Below are 21,780 nucleotides of genomic sequence, written 5' to 3' on the forward strand. Positions count from 1 at the left end.
CAGAAGGTGCCGGTGTCTGTGTGTAGTAGTAATTACTATCATATGTGACAGGAGGAATATCCAGACATACGTGTTACCCGCAGCCAGTGATACACCTAGACACACGTGTGCAGAGACAGAAGGGGCCGGTGTCTGTGTGTAGTAGTAATTACTATCATATGTGACAGGAGGAATATCCGGACATACGTGTTACCCCCAGCCAGTGTTACACATAGACACACGTGTGACAAGACAGAAGGGGCCGGTGTCTGCGTGTAGTAGTAGTAATTACTATCATATGTGACGGGAGAAATATCCAGACATACGTGTTACCCGCAGCCAGTGTTACACAGACACACGTGTGCAGAGACAGAAGGGGCCGGTGTCTGTGTGTAGTAGTAATTACTATCATATGTGACAGGAGGAATATCCGGACATACGTGTTACCCGCAGCCAGTGTTACACATAGACACACGTGTGCAGAGACAGAAGGGGCCGGTGTCTGTGTGTAGTAGTAACTACTATCATATGTGACAGGAGGAATATCCGGACATACGTGTTACCCGCAGCCAGTGTTACACATAGACACACGTGTGCAGAGACAGAAGGGGCCGGTGTCTGTGTGTAGTAGTAATTACTATCATATGTGACAGGAGGAATATCCGGACATACGTGTTACCCACAGCCAGTGTTACACATAGACACACGTGTGCAGAGACAGAAGGGGCCGGTGTCTGTGTGTAGTAGTAATTACTATCATATGTGACAGGAGGAATATCTGGACATACGTGTTACCCGCAGCCAGTGTTACACATAGACACACGTGTGCAGAGACAGAAGGGGCCGGTGTCTGTGTGTAGTAATTACTATCATATATGAGAGGAGGAATATCCAGACATACGTGTTACCCGCAGCCAGTGTTACACATAGACACACGTGTGCAGAGATAGAAGGGGCCGGTGTCTGTGTGTAGTAGTAATTATTATCATTTGATGTCGAAGTCGAGTTGCATCTACACCACAGTAGATTGGTATGGCCGCCATTTTGGTTTGCAGAGTTACGGAAATAGAGTATAGGAACCAGGTGGAATTATGCGATTCACATGCACACCCAAATTAATACACATAAACCCATATCCCACACTTACACAGATAATTAGATATATGGTTTAAATCCACTACACAATCTTCCCTGGACATATTTCGCAGCTGTGTGTTCCGTCTCTCATGCGCAGCGCTCCGGTTCTTGTTTAAAGTGCGTAACATGTACCAGTCAAAAGTTATGGACCAAATACATATTTATACCGAGGACGGTATAGTTGGGAGATCTGGATAAAACAGGTTGTACAGCTTGACTTCTAGACCTATGACGAAGCCTTGGACAAAGACACAGATGTGCATTCTACTGTACCAATCAAGCAGAAGCGAAACCGGACCTCTTGGCCAATGGAGAACTTTATTGTCTTTTGTTTGGACACTATATCTTGTTGAGCAAAGCTAAGAACTTTCTCATTCTATCTTCTATTCTTGGACTGTACTCTGGATTGAATACAGGATACTCGGACCGAGTTGCGCCAGCGTGTTGAGAGACGGTAACTGTTCTTTTCTCTGTTTGTGTAGCTGTACTGTGGCTGATTGTATTTAAATCTGTTTCCCCCTTTTCAATATATATTGTTTGTGTTGTATAGTGATCTGTAAAATCGGTTATTGCATTCTTATTTCTGTAAACTTCACTTATTGTCCATTGGTTTGATATTAATTAGAAATATCCGGACATACGTGTTGGCCGCAGCCAGTTTGCCCCTCTCACATGCTTCCTCCCCTGGTGTATATGGATGTTCGGAGGCAGTCTTACTGACAATTCTTGGTCTTGTTGAATTGCTGCAGTTAACAAGAGGGCCTGATCATCGTTGACTTGGGGACCGATGTTGGGGCTCTTCGCATAGGCGAATATACTCAAGAGCAGGGCCACAGTGCGAATGCCTTCAGCGACTATCCCAGTTGCCATGGCGCTCGCACTCAGCAATGCAGAGAGAAGGCGTGTAGTGGGCAGACGGGAGGCTGGAGCATGGGGACACTCAGCAAATATAGTGGGTGCGTCGATAAACCACTGGAAGTCCCCACGCGAATGTAGGCGTGCCTAAGCCTATACAGCCGCATGCAAATGGATGCATCAGTGCTGAGAACATTTGTTCGGCTCGAGGGGGCGGCATTTGCTCGCCTGGCGGGCTGCGTTTAAGCGCTCGGCAAAGCAGCAATGTTTGTTGCTTACCGAGCCAATGTGAATCAGACACTTAAAATGCACACCAGACCGTGTGCTCAGTGAATGTTATGGCTGAACAACTTCCCTTGAACGTTCCAGTGTCCTAGACAAACAATCTAGAGGACAACGAATGATCTAGCTACAGTCCAACCCATAACAGCGTGCATCAATCACACTGGCCGATATTTCAAGCAATATCGTTCAGAAGGACCAAAATGAATGAAATTAATGACTTTCTTCAGTAGTGAATCCTGTGAAGTTGGGAGTTGCACTATGGGCTCTGCAGTTGCACCGTCCCTTACAAACTAACGATTATCTGAGGAACAAGATAACGATTTCACAGAATCCACAAAATATCTCCACCTGTTATACAGATGAGGCCCCCCCCTAAAGAGTTCGCCTTTGGTTTTGATACATACAACTCACTGGGTGAATGGTAATGTGTAATACACAATAAAATGGGAATATATGATCAATACGTAAAATTGATTCTAAAATAGTGACCGGAATGATCTTAGAGGCCATGGCGTAAATTTACAAAGCAGTTTAGAATACTCTCCATACCTCCGGGCGTACAGAAGGGGACAGAAGACACTGAAGGAATGATCTGTGGCAAAGATGGCCAGGAGACTATGGCTTGAAGGGTCTCACAATGCATTGACGCAAATTGTGTCTCTGCATTGTAAGACCCTACAAATTGTAGACAGAGAGCCATGAAATAAATATAGAGGGTGAGATTTAATAGGATGAGAGATTCAGAAAATGAGAGATTTGGGAAGAAATCTCCAATTTTTTTTTTAAAGCGGCAATCATTTACACTGCAAAATCAAACTGGTTCTGCAGTGTAAATGATTGCCGCTTTAAAAAAAAACTGGAGATTTCTTCCCAAATCTCTAATTTTCTGAATCTCTCATCCTATTAAATCTCACCCAGAGTCTCTCTTTGCTAATATAGCAAGTTATATCTCTTTCCCAGACTTCATCTGTTGGGACACATTTCACAGGGTGGTTATTAATAACTTGAGGTGTCAGAACTTAACGAGCTAACATTTTAGCAGTACATAATCTGCTCACCACCAACCGTCTATTATACAGTTTGAATTTATTTTCATCTGGGGGACACTTCTTGCCATGGAGATGTACAAAGGCCGAGTTCAGTCCTACGGGTGTGTCCAGTCCTATCTAAACTTACCTTTGAGGTGTGGACGCAATTCATCCAATGCGGGTACCCGTGGGTAATGCCTTTAGCATGCAGAAAGTTGAACTAACGAGCGTGCAGGATTTGCCCATATCGTTCCATGTGTAGGCTTGTTAAACGATGTGGCCCGGATTGGACATAAAATCTATGCATGTGTAGGCATCCTAGAGCTGGGTGCACCACCTAAAGATTTATCGGTCCAATCTGTCTGATTAGAAGCAAAATTCTGGATATTTATGGAACCATCGAACATTTGCACCCACACACTGGAAAGCAGACAAATTAGGTACATTTGTTATATCAATTGGCTTTAACCAATCATTCTGGTCCATTTTCCAGTGCTGGGAGCTAATGGCTGATTGTCATACGCACATACATCAGTTTTTTCCATCAGATAGATTGGACAGATAAATGTACACAGCTTAAAGATGGAGAATTGCAAGCTAAAGCTCCCAATTCTAATAGGAAAAAGGTTTGTAATCAGCGCACTGAATCGTGTTCGGCTAGCAGCTGCACTTCAAGGGTGACTAATCCTTTGCTTGTACATAGATATTTGGGTTTTGTAGTGCTGCGCTCTGCCTAAGTATTAAAGTGTGTGTGTGGTCATAATAACAGTCCGTTGTTGAAATTGAAAAAACACACTTTACTGATAAATCAAGGTGCGAATTGACATACACATGCAAAATTTAAAGATAAAATATAAATGAAAGTCAAAACATAAACTTAAATGCATACATGGTCTGCAAGTAATGTTGCAGCACAAGTGGAAAATAGTTTAAATGAGCAACAGTTGCCGATATGTGCACAAACTCCCAAGGAGTCAGATTGGTGATCTGTCCTGGTTGGGCAGTGTGTACGCTCTTGCGGAGCTGTTGCTTCGAAATGTAAATTTCACGTCAGAGATGAGACAAAACCTTAGGTTGTTAATAGCAACGGGGGAAGGTGAGTTGCAGATGGTAATTGGCAGTCTCGGAATGGTACTGAGCGCGGCGTCCCGCTAACTCAGATGTAATTTGAACAGATCTTCAGGTACCCCTTTAGATGTTAAGGTTGTATTGGTTTTCGGAGGAGCTGTGGATGGTGCATGTAGGTAAGCCAGGTGAGCTAGTGCACCCACCGATGTTTGCTGTGCGTGTGTGGAGACACAACGCACAGCACCTCGGTCCTTTGGTGACTGCCTGTTTCAAGGATGTGGACCGCGCCGCCTGAGTCACCTTCGGTCACTCGTGCGCCGCGTACCAACCTCCTTGCCTGGGAGTCCTCCTGCCTCTCGTCACACTGGACTACCTCCTACTTACCCGTCCTCACAGTCCGGCTGTCTTAGCTTCCGCTCCGTCTCAGTTCTGCTTGCAGCTTGTCTGTTTGCTGCAGCAGCGCGGGAAATTGCGGGATGGTTTGATGTTTTCCTCTCTGGTGTGGAACAGTCCAAATGTCTAATGGATATCACTCCAACGCGTTTCAGCCTTATTGGCCTTCTTCTAGGGAGATAATTGTATGTCTAAAGTTGCAGTTTTTATCTGTCCCTCTGTTCAGACAAACTGTCTGTCATTGGTTCATTTCCGTATGTTCTCATTGGTTCATTTCCTTGTTTGTGCATGATTGGTTGAGTCATGTGTCAATCATGATTGACATGTTCAAGTCTGTTGCTAATCAGTTGATTAGTTAAACAGTGTGTAGATTGCCGTGGCAGGCTGTCTTCACATTCTGGTGGCAATTAAATGAAAACTTTTGCTTTGTATTCATAATCCTAACAGTTCTAGCATTTAAAATGGTTTTATAAGTAATGTTTTAACGAATGTTGGATTATGTTCTAATTATGCATTGCTGCAACATCTTAATCATTTCTTACCCACTATTGCTTTTACCTCATTATCTAGATTTAAGCCTCTGGGTTTCAAGGTTTTTAGTGTATACATCCATTTTAGCTCTAACTTGTTAATTTTAAGTGTGAAGTCGCCCCCTCTCCAGTTTTGTTTCACTTCTTGAATGCCTATAAACCTCAAAGTGCTAGGGTCCCCATTGTGGTGGTCACAGAAATGTTTAGAGAGATTATGTTCTTCATGTTTTTTCTTTATGTTACGTACATGTTCTGCTATTCTGGTTTTGAGTGTCCTTGTCGTTCTGCCTACGTATTGTTTGTGGCACCCACATTCCATAAGATAGATTACCCCCTTACTGTTGCATGTGATCCTGTTCTTGATTATGAATGTCTCTTGTGTGATGGATGATTTAAATTCAGTAATTGGTTTGGTTGATTTTATTTGTTGGTTGGTACATCCTACACATGTCCCGCAGTGGAAGAAGCCTTTACTGGGTTGGCTGGTGCCTATTGTTGTCTGTGTTTTAGTCTTGGGGGGAATGTGGTTGGTGACAAGTTTACTCCTGATGTCTGGGGCTTTCCTGAATACCACTCTAGGTTGTTTAGGCAAAATGTCAGATAGTGTTTCGTCTTCCAATAGTAAGGGCCAGTGTTTCCTAAGGCTTTTTTGTAGTATTTTGGATTCCTTAGAATATTGTGTGATAAATAATGTCTCTTGGTATGTGTCTGATTTCTTTTTTTTGTAGCTTAGAAGGTCCTTTCTGTCTATAGTTTCTACTTCTTGTATTGCTAGCTGTAAGTCTTTCTCTTTGTAGTCTTTCTCTCTGAATTGGTCTGCCATTATTCTACTTTGTTCTATAAAGTCTTCATGTTTCGAGCAGTTACGTTTTACTCTTATAAATTGGCTCTTTGGTATTGATTGTAGCCATCTCGGGTGGTGCCAGCTACTTGACCTTATGAAACTGTTAACATCGACCAGTTTCCTAAATGTGTTGGTATGAATTTGATTATTTTCTATAAAGATGTTCAGATCTAGAAATTGTACATTGGTCTTACTGTACTGCGTGGTGAAAACTAGGTTGTTGTGGTTGTTATTCATGGATGTCAGAAAATTTTGTAATGATAATTCGTCCCCTCTCCAAATGAATATGGCGTCATCTATGAATCTATTCCAGAGCACGAGATTCTCCCCCGGGCCGTCCGCACCCCATATGTGCCGGTCCTCCCACCAGCTCATAAAGAGGTTTGCGTACCCCGGGGCGAATCTCGTGCCCATAGCTGTGCCAGTTGTCTGCAGATAAAAATTGTTCTCGAACCAGACATAATTGTGTTTTAAAATGAAATTGATACTGTGCAAAATAAATTCAATTTGGTCTTGTGGGATTGTTTGGTCTTTTGTTAAATGGTATGAAATGCTGTTGACACCCTGGTCGTGATTTATTACACTATACAATGAACTCACATCTGATGTTGCTAACCAAAAATTGTCTCCCCATGAGGTGTCTTGTAGTATTTTTAGAATGTGTGTTGTGTCTCAGATATATGATCGCTGTTGTTGTACGTATGGCTGTAGGAAGGTGTCCAGATATTGTGATAGATTTGAAGTTAATGAATTGATACCTGATATTATTGGTCTGCCGGGGGGTGATGTTAGATTTTTATGAACTTTTGGTAAATAATAAAAAACGGGTATTACGGGGTTTTGAGTTTGAATGAATTTAAGTTCCTGTGGGTTGAGGATTCCCTTATCGCTCCCTGTTTTTATGTGTTTGTCCAGTTCTTGTTTGAATTTTAGTGTTGGATCTCCCTTTAATTTGGTATAGGTGGTTGTGTCATCTAGTATCCTATGTGCCTCCTTTAGATAGTCTTCTTTATTCAAGATTACTATCCCCCCCCCTTTATCTGCTGATTTTATGATTATTGCTTTGTTGTCTTGTAAATATTTTAGTGCTTGTTCCTCTTTTTTAGTGATGTTTCTCTGTGTTGGTTTGTGCTTGATGTTTTCGATGTCACGTTCTACCATTTTAACAAAAGCATCTATTTGGGGTCCTTTCATGTAGCTGGGGTAGAAATTAGATGCTGGTTTTAAATCTGTGTGTTTGTAGGTGCCTTGTGTTTCCTCATTTCTTACTGCTACAGGGGTGGTGTTTGAAAAAAACTTTTTAAGGGTCAATTTTCTGGTGAAATTATGCAGATCTAAATATGTCTGAAATTTGTCTAATTTATGTGTAGGGGCAAATTTGAGCCCCTTGTCTAGGATTTTCAATTCTTGTTGTGTGAGGGTACAATTGCTTAAATTGAATATCCCTTTTCCTATTTCTGTTGTCTCGTCTTTCTTATCTTTTTTATAGTCGTTCTTGTTGTTGTTCTCTCCCCCCCTGCACCCCCTTCTGGTTTTGTTCGTTTTTTTCTTTCCTGTCTTGGTGGTTTCTTTTTGTTCCCTTCCAGAGGGGTTTGTTTGCCTAAAAAAAGAATTTGTGTTTGGGAAGCACATGGTTCAATGTGTTGGTCCTCTGTCTGTGTTTTGTCTGGGGTACTAGTGTCCAAATCTTCTATGGTGTCTTGTATACTGTTAATCTCTGTGAGTAGACTTTTTTCCCACCCCTTACCAAGTGAGAGTCTGGCTATATGGTCGTAATTGTTATGCTGTTCAGCTCTGTCGTCCTCTTCTACCTCGTGAACCGAAAAGGATTGTTCGGACACGGTTAAGTCTATACTCTCTTGTGTGGTGTCGTTGTCTTTATGTATATTGGATGGTTGTTTAGTGTGTATTCTCGTCATGTATTGTTGGTAAGTGAGGTTCAATTTCTTGTAGATGGGCGTTTTGATCTTTGTCTTTGTTGATTTATTTTTAAAGATTGGAGTAGATTTGTTTTTTTGTGTGTGGTTGGTATTTGGTTTGATACCAAACTTGTCTCTTAATATCTTTTTCTTTTTAATCTCGATAAGTTTATTTTCTCCTTGTAATAACCTATTTTTTGTAAGTTCTGTCAATGTAATAAATTCTGGTTGGTCTTTGTACGGTTCAAGTTCTGTTTCAAGTTGGTTGATCTCTAGCTCTACACTTTCCAGTCTGTCGCTATTGGTCTCAATCAGTAATTTTATGAGTTCTAATGAGCATTGTTTAAGTGTCTTATTCCATTTGTTCATAAATAAGTCATCTTCTGTGCTATGTGTCGGTAGTTTCTTGATAATCAGTCCTTTTGGTACAATTTGGTTCTGTTCGTATAGTTTCAATGTTTGTACTTCCCACCAGAGTCGTGATTCTTTGTTTACCAACTTTTCTAGTTTTAGAAATGTGTCACAAAAGGTGTTGACATTATGGGGTTGTTGTTCCTCGAGTAGCGGGAGAAATGCTGCATTTGCCCTATCTACCCTGTTTAACCTGATGTCAGATAATCCCATGTAGATTCTTGCTGCTGATAAATAGTCAACGGTAATACAGTAGGAAAAAGGTTTGTAATCAGCGCACTGAATCGTGTTCGGCTAGCAGCTGCACTTCAAGGGTGACTAATCCTTTGCTTGTACATAGATATTTGGGTTTTGTAGTGCTGCGCTCTGCCTAAGTATTAAAGTGTGTGTGTGGTCATAATAACAGTCCGTTGTTGAAATTGAAAAAACACACTTTACTGATAAATCAAGGTGCGAATTGACATACACATGCAAAACAAGGAAATGAACCAATGAGAACATACGGAAATGAACCAATGACAGACAGTTTGTCTGAACAGAGGGACAGATAAAAACTGCAACTTTAGACATACAATTATCTCCCTAGAAGAAGGCCAATAAGGCTGAAACGCGTTGGAGTGATATCCATTAGACATTTGGACTGTTCCACACCAGAGAGGAAAACATCAAACCATCCCGCAATTTCCCGCGCTGCTGCAGCAAACAGACAAGCTGCAAGCAGAACTGAGACGGAGCGGAAGCTAAGACAGCCGGACTGTGAGGACGGGTAAGTAGGAGGTAGTCCAGTGTGACGAGAGGCAGGAGGACTCCCAGGCAAGGAGGTTGGTACGCGGCGCACGAGTGACCGAAGGTGACTCAGGCGGCGCGGTCCACATCCTTGAAACAGGCAGTCACCAAAGGACCGAGGTGCTGTGCGTTGTGTCTCCACACACGCACAGCAAACATCGGTGGGTGCACTAGCTCACCTGGCTTACCTACATGCACCATCCACAGCTCCTCCGAAAACCAATACAACCTTAACATCTAAAGGGGTACCTGAAGATCTGTTCAAATTACATCTGAGTTAGCGGGACGCCGCGCTCAGTACCATTCCGAGACTGCCAATTACCATCTGCAACACAATCACAACAAAACTCTGGTCCTCTAATCACCCTCCCCAGAAGTCTCTGGGGCACGTGTGATAAGTTTAGACACACGGTACCAGGAACAAACTTGAGGGGGGTAGAAAAAGAGGCCAAATGATCGGGCGCACAGCTAGTTTGAATTTAGCAATCAACTGGTGTAGTTTGTCAAGAAGTGTGACTTGCTGCTCTCAATTAAGGCTCTCTGTAATCCTTAATAAAGTTAAACCAAATAAACAAGTATATATCTATATATAGAGAGAGCGCAAGAGACACTGAAAAATATCACTGTATAAAAATACTATTTTATTTAAGCTTCCTTAAACACAGATATTATATTTAATAAAAAAATACATTGTACATTAAACCCACAGATAATTTAATAAACATAAAAATATATAAAAAATGACTGTGTCCCTTTGCCAATTTCTGCCAATATTTATTTTCCAGAGAAAACTGATAATGTGGATTTCAATAGCCAGGTTAATGGTGTTATTTCAGATGATCATATCCACAGAGTTCAAATGTTTTTAATTGATATTGTTTAAATAGCAAGTCCAGATATAACCAGATGTTTTGAGGGTCAATTGGACCGTAATTCTGGCATACACATAGATATCAGTAGTCAGTATTATGGTTGAAATATGGAGGCACCTGTATTATTCTCACTTTTAGCCTTTGGTTTATACACTGTCAGTACAGGTAGTGTGGAGACAGGCAAACACGCACTTTCACAGTTACCTTCCTGGATTTATATGCCGTATAGTTCCTCAACCTGACCACAGCATGGAGACCTGCTCGCTGTGTCAGGGAGCCGACCGCCGGATGACGGACGCTGCAGGGAAATGGATGTTGCGGCAGTTAGAGGGTATAGCTACCTCAGTTTCCAGCAGGTGATTGGCAGCTTGTGCCGTGCTCCGCTTTGTAGCATATGTGTGTCTTGCAGTCTTTGCAGTCTCTGTCACTTTAAAGAGGGTTCCTTTGGCGCAGTGAGATACAGGCAGGCAAGGACAAGGGCATCACAGGCAGGGAGAGCTCTTGACTAGTTTCTCCGTCGTACTAATCTGACGGTTTCCTCAGAAGATACTCTCTTAGTTTCCTTGTGGGTATTTAAAAGGCTATTCACCAATCAGAACGGCAGAATTGCAAGAGGGAACACCTGTGTTGTGTTCGCAATTAAATCAACAGGTGTATATATTAAAAGACAATCCTATATTGCTTCTATGGTATCTCAATGGCAAGTTTATAGCTGTATTTTATATAGAGAGACAGCTTAGTTAATAACCAAGGGGGAAAAGTGATTACAAGCATGGAATAATGACAGCATAAATCTAAGTTTTATACATATGTATACACAAATAGGAACAATTGTTCCATTATTTACTTTTCTTCATTATCACCACATTGAAATATTTGTTACTGATAAGAAACATAGTGTGTCTGTTGTGGCGCAGCAGCTAGAGTGGGATCAAAGCAACCTGGGAGACCCGGGTTCAAGACCAACTCAGAGCATCCCGCGCACAGCCCACACAAATATGTCTAATTATTTTCATATTTTTATATTTTTATTTCACTTATAATCAGCGGAACATATTTATTCTATATTTGCAGTAATGGTCTCTTATAGGTAACAAATCAGATCATTTTATTTATTCATTCATTCGTATGTGGAACATCAAGTATTCCCAGAGATTTACGATTTTAATTTAATCTATAACGATCATTTAAGAAGTATCATGATAATCATCGATAGTGGTAAAGAACCAGCAAGGAGGAGAGAACTATATAACCATATATCTCATATAACATATACAATAATATAATACATTTAATAAAGTGAAATGAGGAATAATATTGTAGACAAGGATAACCCCACACTAACACTGAACCTACACATAAAAGTACAATATTTTTATATCGTTTAATCAGTTACAGTCTAATTTATCTTTGCAGAACATTTTCATATAATTATACACATATAAACCAGACACTTGTTTGACAGTATAAGTATGGTGAATCTAATTAGACCACCAATTTATCTATGCATATATAAGAGGGGGAGAGAGAGGACGATGACACAGCCAGCTTCATACTTCTATATTCAATTCTTAAACAATTCCAAGAAACCAAAGACGAAGGACTATAGGGCAGGGAGATACATTTTCTCCTCCAGATAATAGGGGAGAAACATGAATTGTCTTTCCATGTCTTAAAAAACAGTGCACATGTACATATATAAACCTAATTCCCTAAATTGTTAAGTTCAATGGACTCATTAAGTCCCAAGGGAGTAAGGGAGCCTAAAGAAAAAATCCAAAACGCTTCTCGTTTGCAGAGAGTGGAGAATCGGTCACCCCCTCTTCTTGAGATTGGAACCCCTTCAATCGCCTGGACCTTGAGAACCTCTACATTGCCTTGGTGTTTTTCTTTAACATGTCTGGATATGCTATGAGTTTTTACTTGATTGAGTACATTTCTTCGGTGTTCAAGGAACCGTATATTTAAGGAGCGTGTGGTCCGGCCCACATATTGTAGACCACAGACACATGTGATCAAATAGATCACATATGTAGAATTACAGTTCAAAAAACTATTTATTTTATGAATGGACTGATTGGAAAAAGAAACAAACTGTTTACTTTTATCTATCAAAAATGTACATGTTATGCACTTCGTCCGGCCGCATTTATGGCAGCCTATAGTTTGTATGGCATTTTTAGAGGACCCAGTTGTTTGTTTAAAATGACTAGGGGCTAGTGCATTTTTGAGATTGAGGTTCTTTTTAAACACTATTTTCGGTTTGTCATCCAGAATTGATGCAAGGTGTCTATCGGTTTTTAGAATTTTATAATTTTTATTTATGATTTTCTTCACCTCAAGAGAGTGAGAGTTGTATTTAGATACAAAGAGTGGTTTATAGTTAAAGACATGGCTATTGTCATCAGCAGTGTCCGGGACATTTTTGGTTTTGTTAGGGAGAGCTGATAAAAGAGATTCCCTGTCAACTTTTTTGACTTCTTCTAAAGCAGAATTTAGGACCTCAAACGGATATCCCTGATCTAAAAAGGATAGGATTAGACTATCAGCTTGTTGTTCAAAGGACAGGGGGTCGGAACAGTTTCTTTTGATCCTTAACAGCTGACTTTTAGGTATATTGTTCACCCAGGGGCGATGATGGCAACTCCTGTAGTCTAAATACCTACTACAGTCAACTTCTTTTATGTAAGTAGAGGTCACGATTTTATTATTATCATCAATATGAAGAGCAATATCCAAAAAAGTAATGTGCTCATAATTAATAGTGTAAGTGAATTTTAAACCAAAAGTGTTGTGATTCAAGTGTTCAATAAATTTTAATGCTTCTAATTGTTCACCCTGCCAAACAAAAAACATGTCGTCTATGTATCTGCCATAGGACACCAAGCTCGCCCCGAACGGCCCCCCCCAAATGTACTGCTCCTCAAACAGTCCCATATAGAGGTTGGCAAAGCTCGGGGCGAACTTGGTGCCCATAGCAGTACCCAGAATCTGCAGAAAGAAAACACCATCAAAAGTGAAGTAGTTGTGAGAAAGAATAAATGCAACCGAATCCAGAATAAATTTTCTCCTACTGTCACTCAGGTCCACATCATCTAACAAGAATTTTTCTAGAGCCCTGATCCCTTGATCATGCGGGATGTTGGTATAAAGGGACTCTACGTCACAGGTTAGAAACAGATAGTTCTCCTGCCAATTACACCTTTGAATGTTAGTCAAAAAATGGGTGGTATCTTTGATGTAGGACCTGAGTGACCGTACATGTGACTGTAAAAAAGTATCAACAAAGGCAGAAAGTGAAGTTGTGAGAGACCCAACACCAGAAATTATTGGGCGACCAGGAGGTGAAGAAAGTGATTTGTGTATTTTTGGCAAGTGATAGTATGTGGGGATAATAGGGTGTGCATTATATAAAAAAGAGAATTCTTTTTTGGTTATTGCGCCATCATCAATCCCCTTGAGCAGAAATTCCTTTAGGCGACAGCAATATTCATTTGTAGGATCTTTTGAAAGTTTTTCATAAAATTTAGGATTATCTAATTGCCGATAGGCCTCTTTCACATAGTCTGTTTTATTTTGAATGACTGTTCCTCCACCCTTATCAGCCCCTTTAATTATAATGGACTGGTCTTTTTGTAGATTTTTTAGGGCCCTTCTTTCGTTAATATGCAAGTTATCATGTCTTTTTTGTGATTTTGAATTCTTATTACTTGAACACATAGAAGAAAAATCATCAAGAGTAAGTGAGTAGAATGCCTCTATGCAGCCGCTTTTATATTGAATGGGATAAAACTCGGATTTTTTCTTTATTAGGGTTTTATTTTTATTTTTATTTTCATTATCTAGATTGTAAATCGGGACGGGATCATCCATTAGGGTACCACCCTCTTTTTCTAAATCCTGTAATATATGGACTGCAAGTAAATCATGTTGGTCCAGTACAATAGGGGCTCCATTAATCTCATTTTGTTTTAGATGTTTGCTTTGGAAGTATTTTTGCCTACACATATCTCTTGTATAACGATTTAATTCAATGAAGAGATCGAATAGGTCAGGGCCTTTTGTCGGGGCAAAATTGAGTCCCTTTGAAATAACCGATTTCTCACTCTCTGTCAGCATTCTGTCGGAAAGATTATACACTCCTGTATTTCTTAATCTTTTCTTATGTTTTTTGGATCTTGCCTTATATCCTCCTCTACATCCTCTCTGTCTTTTCTTTTTGGTGATGGTTGTTGTAATACACTGAACCGATTCTGCGTTTTCCAGATCGGATATAAATCTCTCTCTAAAAAACTGGGAGAAGTTGATTTCATTGATTCTCTTATCAGCTGTGTCTTAGGTCTAGCACCTTCTCGTGTATCTATAGATCTCTCCTCTCTGGGGGGGTAGAAAGGTGCATGGTTGGGTGGGTCTGTTCTTCTAGTCTCTTGATTTGATTGGTTCTTATTAATGTATGGTCTCCTTCTCTGTTTTTGTTCTACTGGTGTGAAGTTCGGATTCCTATCATTTTGCCACACTTTTATTTGTGATCTGTTATATCTCTGGGAATTCCTACCTCTATTTTCTGAATAATCTCTATTTCTTCTATTGTAAGTTCTTACTTGATTGGTTTTATAATCATTACTGTCTCTGTACAGTTTGTTATTTTTACTTGATATCAATGTTTTTTCATATTCATTGATTTTCTGAGTAAGTCTGTAATCATAATCTCTAAAATCCTCCCTTACTTCATAAGGTTTTAAGAGTTCTTGTATGTGCTCAATTTCTTTAGCCATTTCCTTTACCTTTTTGTCTCTATAAGAAATCAAGATTTCAATCAATGAAAACGAACAACTGTCTAAAGTACCATTCCATGCTTCAGTAAGCTCTTTATCCTCTTTAAATGAGCAGGATTTAAATATCCTTAGCCCTCTTGGGATAATTTTCTCTTTTTGATATTTGGTCAAAAGCATTTTATCTAGCCAGTGTCTTGTTTCAGTTTTAAGTAATAATTCCAACCTATTAAACAATTGTTTCATATCTAGAGGGTTGATGACATCATTAGCTAGTAAATCATTAGCAGGGTCATTAAACAGTTTATCTCTCCTGGAATTTCTCTCACTTGTACTAATAAAACTTGCCATTGAGATTACCTGTGCTGCCCAATAGAGCAGAGAAAATATTCAACACAATCACAACAAAACTCTGGTCCTCTAATCACATATGGTTATATAGTTCTCTCCTCCTTGCTGGTTCTTTACCACTATCGATGATTATCATGATACTTCTTAAATGATCGTTATAGATTAAATTAAAATCGTAAATCTCTGGGAATACTTGATGTTCCACATACGAATGAATGAATAAATAAAATGATCTGATTTGTTACCTATAAGAGACCATTACTGCAAATATAGAATAAATATGTTCCGCTGATTATAAGTGAAATAAAAATATAAAAATATGAAAATAATTAGACATATTTGTGTGGGCTGTGCGCGGGATGCTCTGAGTTGGTCTTGAACCCGGGTCTCCCAGGTTGCTTTGATCCCACTCTAGCTGCTGCGCCACAACAGACACACTATGTTTCTTATCAGTAACAAATATTTCAATGTGGTGATAATGAAGAAAAGTAAATAATGGAACAATTGTTCCTATTTGTGTATACATATGTATAAAACTTAGATTTATGCTGTCATTATTCCATGCTTGTAATCACTTTTCCCCCTTGGTTATTAACTAAGCTGTCTCTCTATATAAAATACAGCTATAAACTTGCCATTGAGATACCATAGAAGCAATATAGGATTGTCTTTTAATATATACACCTGTTGATTTAATTGCGAACACAACACAGGTGTTCCCTCTTGCAATTCTGCCGTTCTGATTGGTGAATAGCCTTTTAAATACCCACAAGGAAACTAAGAGAGTATCTTCTGAGGAAACCGTCAGATTAGTACGACGGAGAAACTAGTCAAGAGCTCTCCCTGCCTGTGATGCCCTTGTCCTTGCCTGCCTGTATCTCACTGCGCCAAAGGAACCCTCTTTAAAGTGACAGAGACTGCAAAGACTGCAAGACACACATATGCTACAAAGCGGAGCACGGCACAAGCTGCCAATCACCTGCTGGAAACTGAGGTAGCTATACCCTCTAACTGCCGCAACATCCATTTCCCTGCAGCGTCCGTCATCCGGCGGTCGGCTCCCTGACACAGCGAGCAGGTCTCCATGCTGTGGTCAGGTTGAGGAACTATACGGCATATAAATCCAGGAAGGTAACTGTGAAAGTGCGTGTTTGCCTGTCTCCACACTACCTGTACTGACAGTGTATAAACCAAAGGCTAAAAGTGAGAATAATACAGGTGCCTCCATATTTCAACCATAATACTGACTACTGATATCTATGTGTATGCCAGAATTACGGTCCAATTGACCCTCAAAACATCTGGTTATATCTGGACTTGCTATTTAAACAATATCAATTAAAAACATTTGAACTCTGTGGATATGATCATCTGAAATAACACCATTAACCTGGCTATTGAAATCCACATTATCAGTTTTCTCTGGAAAATAAATATTGGCAGAAATTGGCAAAGGGACACAGTCATTTTTTATATATTTTTATGTTTATTAAATTATCTGTGGGTTTAATGTACAATGTATTTTTTTATTAAATATAATATCTGTGTTTAAGGAAGCTTAAATAAAATAGTATTTTTATACAGTGATATTTTTCAGTGTCTCTTGCGCTCTCTCTATATATAGATATATACTTGTTTATTCAATTACCATCTGCAACTCACCTTCCCCCGTTGCTATTAACAACCTAAGGTTTTGTCTCATCTCTGACGTGAAATTTACATTTCGAAGCAACAGCTCCGCAAGAGCGTACACACTGCCCAACCAGGACAGATCACCAATCTGACTCCTTGGGAGTTTGTGCACATATCGGCAACTGTTGCTCATTTAAACTATTTTCCACTTGTGCTGCAACATTACTTGCAGACCATGTATGCATTTAAGTTTATGTTTTGACTCCCAATTCTAATGTAGTGCACACACAGGGCGACTTGGTCCATTTCCTAGGTCTGGAAGAACAGCTAACTTCTGGAACTCCGCTCACCTACTCCTTCCCAGATCACCCACCAGATGATCATTTTTTTAATTATAAAAAAATAAATTTTAATTGGATTTTTATAAAAATGATCAAGTAAGCAAAACATATACAAAGTTTGTGTAGAATACTGTAACAATAATATTTAATTTAAATGACTAGGAAGTGTCCCCATGAATCAGAGCAAACTACACATCGCGCACTGCATAAGGAAAGACGCAGCAATGATGTCACACATAGTGGTCAGCAATTTCCCGATGTGTAAATCTGAATAAGCCGAGACATTAGGTTTATTTGACGCCTTTAAAAGAAATCAAAGTTCTGCATCATTGTCAGTACCCGGCGGAGCCTCAGTGACTGCGCCACATGTGGGAAATCTCCTTTATACTGACGCTGCTGTTTGGAATCGCTCTACTGCTACCATGATATTGGGCAGGATACAGGCCTGTAATGGTGCTTAAACATCGCGCCGGGTGACACATGATTGGAGTACGATCCATGCGATTGGTCGCTGCGATTTATCAAAATCACATGATTGTAATATAGATCATATCTCATGAGCATATAGGCTGCATTAGGAACCTGAAATATTGACGAACAAAACCATGCTGCGCTGCAGGTGGGGCAAATGTAACAGGCGCAAAGAGTTAGATTTGGGTGGGGTGTGTTCAAACAAATCTAAATTGCAGTGTAAAAATAAAGCAGCCAGTATTCACCCTGCACAGAAACAAAATAACTCCCCCAAATCTAACTCTCTGCACCTGTTACATCTGTACCACCTGCATGGTTTTGTCCATCTGTAGATTCGATAACGGGTCTTAATGAGGCCCATTGTCATTACCTGCTGCAGTGTCTGACCCAATGTGCATTCTATGGGGGCTACTAAGGCCACAACGTGGTCACTATACGGGCAGCTTGTGCTTGGGACACGAATAGTGTTGGTAGAACGGATAACGGGTCTTAATGAGGCCCATTGTCATTACCTGCTGCAGTGTCTGACCCAATGTGCATTCTATGGGGGCTACTAAGGCCACAACGTGGTCACTATACGGGCAGCTTGTGCTTGGGACACGAATAGTGTTGGTAGAACGGGATCCGAATGTGGAGAGAAGCTTTTAAGTTCTGATTCTTCTGCACCTACACAACTACCACAGTAACGTGGTTCCACTACATCCCATATACTGTAAGTAATGTTCTCCCATATTAGCACTAACCTAAGATTCCACCTAATCAGTAACTTAGACCTGTGTCCAGTGATCTCAGTGTGTAACCACTGCAAATACAGACTTAACATGACTGAAGGTGCTGTGTGACCTGTATGACACTACCGTCTGTACTTCAGCCTCTCTCATCTGATCTGATCTCAGCGGCATAGACCTCTGTGAGTATCTCCTGTATGACACTACCGTCTGTACTTCAGCCTCTCTCATCTGATCTGATCTCAGCGACATAGACCTCTGTGCGTATCGCCTGTATGACACTACCGTCTGTACGTCAGCCTCTCACCTGATCTGATCTCAGCAGCATAGACCTCTGTGCGTATGACCTGTATGACACTACTGTCTGTACGTCGGCCTCTCTCACCTGATCTGATCTCAGCAGCATAGACCTCTGTGCGTATCACCTGTATGACACTACCGTCTGTACGTCAGCCTCTCTCATCTGATCTGATCTCAGCGGCAAAGATATCTGTGCGTATCACCTGTATGACACTACTGTCTGTACGTCAGCCTCTCACCTGATCTGATCTCAGCAGCATAGACCTCAGTGCGTATCACCTGTATGACACTTCAGTATGTATGTCAGCCTCTCTCACTTGATCTGATCTCAGCAGCATAGACCTCTGTGCGTATCACCTGTATGACACTACCGTCTGTATGTCAGCCTCTCTCACCTGATCTGATCTCAGCAGCATAGACCTCTGTGCGTATAACCTGTATGACACTACCGTCTGTACGTCAGCCTCGCTCACCTGATCTGATCTCAGCAGCATAGACGTCTGTGCGTATCACCCATATGACACTACCGTCTGTATGTCAGCCTCTCTCACCTGATCTGATCCCAGCAGCATAGACCTTTGTGCGTATCACCTGTGTGACGCTACTGTCTGTACATCAGACTCTCTCACCTGATCTGATCCCAGCAGCATAGACCTCTGTGTGTATCACCTGTATGACACTACTGTCTGTATGTCAGCCTCTCTCACCTGATCTGATCTCAGCAGCATAGACCTCTGTGCGAATCACCTGTATGACACTACTGTCTGTATGTCAGCCTCTCTCACCTGATCTGATCCCAGCAGCACAGACCTCTGTGTGTATCACCTGTATGACACTACTGTCTGTACGTCAGCCTCTCTCACCTGATCTGATCTCAGCAGCATAGACCTCTGTGCGTATCACCTGTATGACACTACCGTCTGTACGTCAGCCTCTCTCACCTGATCTGATCTCAGCAGCATAGACCTCTGTGCGTATCACCTGTATGACACTACCGTCTGTACGTCAGCCTCTCTCACCTGATCTGATCCCAGCAGCATAGACCTCTGTGTGCATCACCTGTATGACACTACTGTCTGTATGTCAGCCTCTCTCACCTGATCTGATCCCAGCAGCATAGACCTCTGTGTGCATCAGCTGTATGACACTACTGTCTGTATGTCAGCCTCTCTCACCTGATCTGATCTCAGCAGCATAGACCTCTGTGTGCATCACCTGTATGACACTACCGTCTGTATGTCAGCCTGTCTCACCTGATCTGATCTCAGCAGCATAGACCTCTGTGTGCATCACCTGTATGACACTACCGTCTGTATGTCAGCCTCTCTCACCTGATCTGATCTCAGCAGCATAGACCTCTGTGTGTATCACCTGTATGACACTACCGTCTGTACGTCAGACTCTCTCACCTGGACTGATCTCAGCAGGTATGTCCTCTTCTTTACATTGTTGGTAAAACACCCCGTCTTCTGGTATAGCCTGTCATACAAAAGCATGTGTCACATACGTGTCCCACCCACACGTTACACAGGACATCTCTATAGGAGACACACACAGGACGAGGACACGGGAATAACACAATATCCTGCACTGTGAGACATGTGAGGAAGCAGAGCTGGGAAAGGTCAGACCGGGTTCCTCTACCTGATAATCCTGGCTGATCATCCTGTTCTCTTCTCCCATACACCCCGGAGTATAGAGAGGGGTCTCATATGGGTCTGCAGGATGTGTAGGATGTGTAGGATTACACCCACCTGTGGGGAAGGGGCACACACATGTATCTGTATAAATGGTAATGCAAAAGAAGAACTCAGCCGACACAAACACATTATAGTGACGGATATGGCGGAGTAACATAAAACCAAAGTCATGCAAATAAAAACCACCGTATCCTGACTCCCGGCTAATGGTCCTTTCTCCTGCAGCGCCGCAGTCACCAGCGACCGGGAAACACAGACTGTTACACTTACTGTGATGGGACCAGGGATCGGTCAGGGATGACCATATACGTAACATATACCCCACATTCCCAGTAATATACATATCCCCCCATACAGCAATATTGTACCCCCAGAGCGTCTGTCTCTCTCACCTGGGCTGATCTCAGCAGGAACGGCCTCTTCCTTACACTGCTGGTGATAGATCCCAGCTTCCGGCTCAGCCTGTCATACAAGGACATGTGTCACATACGTGTCCCACCCACACGTTACACGGGACATCACTATAGGACTCGCACACAGAGCGGGGACATGGGAATAACACAATATCCTGCACTGTGAGAAGCGGATGTACAAGGAGGAGAGGTCAGAGCAGGTTCCTCTACCTGATATTCCTGTGTCACTGTCCTGTTCTCTTCCTCTATACAGCCAGGAGAGTACAGAGGGGTCTCACAGGGGTCTGCGGGATTTCTAGCGCTGCGCCCACCTGCGGGGAATGGGTACAGAGCATTACATTACAGTAGGTATAGTTATTCTATATACAGCCCGGAGAGTACAGAGGGGTCTCACAGGGGTCTGTGGGATTTCTAGCGCTGCGCCCACCTGCAGGGAATGGGTACAGAGCATTACATTACAGTAGGTATAGTTATTCTATATACAGCCCGGAGAGTACAGAGGGGTCTCACAGGGGTCTGCGGGATTTCTAGCGCTGCGCCCACCTGTGGGGAATGGGTACAGAACATTACATTACAGTAGGTATAGTTATTCTATGTACAGCCTGGAGAGTACAGAGGGGTCTCACAGGGGTCTGCGGGATTTCTAGCGCTGCGCCCACCTGCGGGGAATGGGTACAGAGCATTACATTACAGTAGGTATAGTTATACTATATACAGCCCGGAGAGCACAGAGGGGTCTCACAGGGGTCTGCGGGATTTCTAGCACTGCGCCCACCTGTGGGGAATGGGTACAGAGCATTACATTACAGTAGGTATAGTTATTCTATATACAGCCCGGAGAGTACAGAGGGGTCTCACAGGGATCTGCAGGATTTCTAGTGCTGCAGCCACCTGCGGGGAATGGGTACAGAGCATTACATTACAGTAGGTATAGTTATTCTATATACATCCCGGAGAGTACAGAG

General features: G+C 41.6%; 1 protein-coding gene across 10 annotated transcripts in view; it reads right to left on the reverse strand.

Moving 5' to 3' along the window:
* LOC146058238 (uncharacterized) overlaps positions 1 to 21,780 on the reverse strand; it is a 232,965-nt gene that overhangs the window by 198,151 nt on the left and 13,034 nt on the right. For 7 of the 10 annotated variants that reach the window (XM_083170401.1, XM_083170400.1, XM_083170402.1 and 4 more), the window contains exons 8-9: positions 21,026 to 21,126; positions 20,795 to 20,864 (exon numbers count right to left, since the gene is read on the reverse strand). In XM_083170401.1, the coding sequence (XP_083026527.1) occupies positions 20,795 to 20,864; positions 21,026 to 21,126 (171 nt within the window). Of the gene's footprint in view, positions 1 to 20,111; positions 20,182 to 20,346; positions 20,457 to 20,794; positions 20,865 to 21,025; positions 21,127 to 21,780 lie in introns of all 10 variants that reach the window. The other 3 variants (XM_083170411.1, XM_083170409.1, XM_083170412.1) reach the window with 1 other exon arrangement.

Source organism: Crinia signifera, chromosome 2 (assembly GCF_055691185.1).
Source record: "Crinia signifera chromosome 2, ASM5569118v1, whole genome shotgun sequence".
In the NCBI taxonomy this organism is placed as follows: Eukaryota; Metazoa; Chordata; class Amphibia; order Anura; family Myobatrachidae; genus Crinia; species Crinia signifera.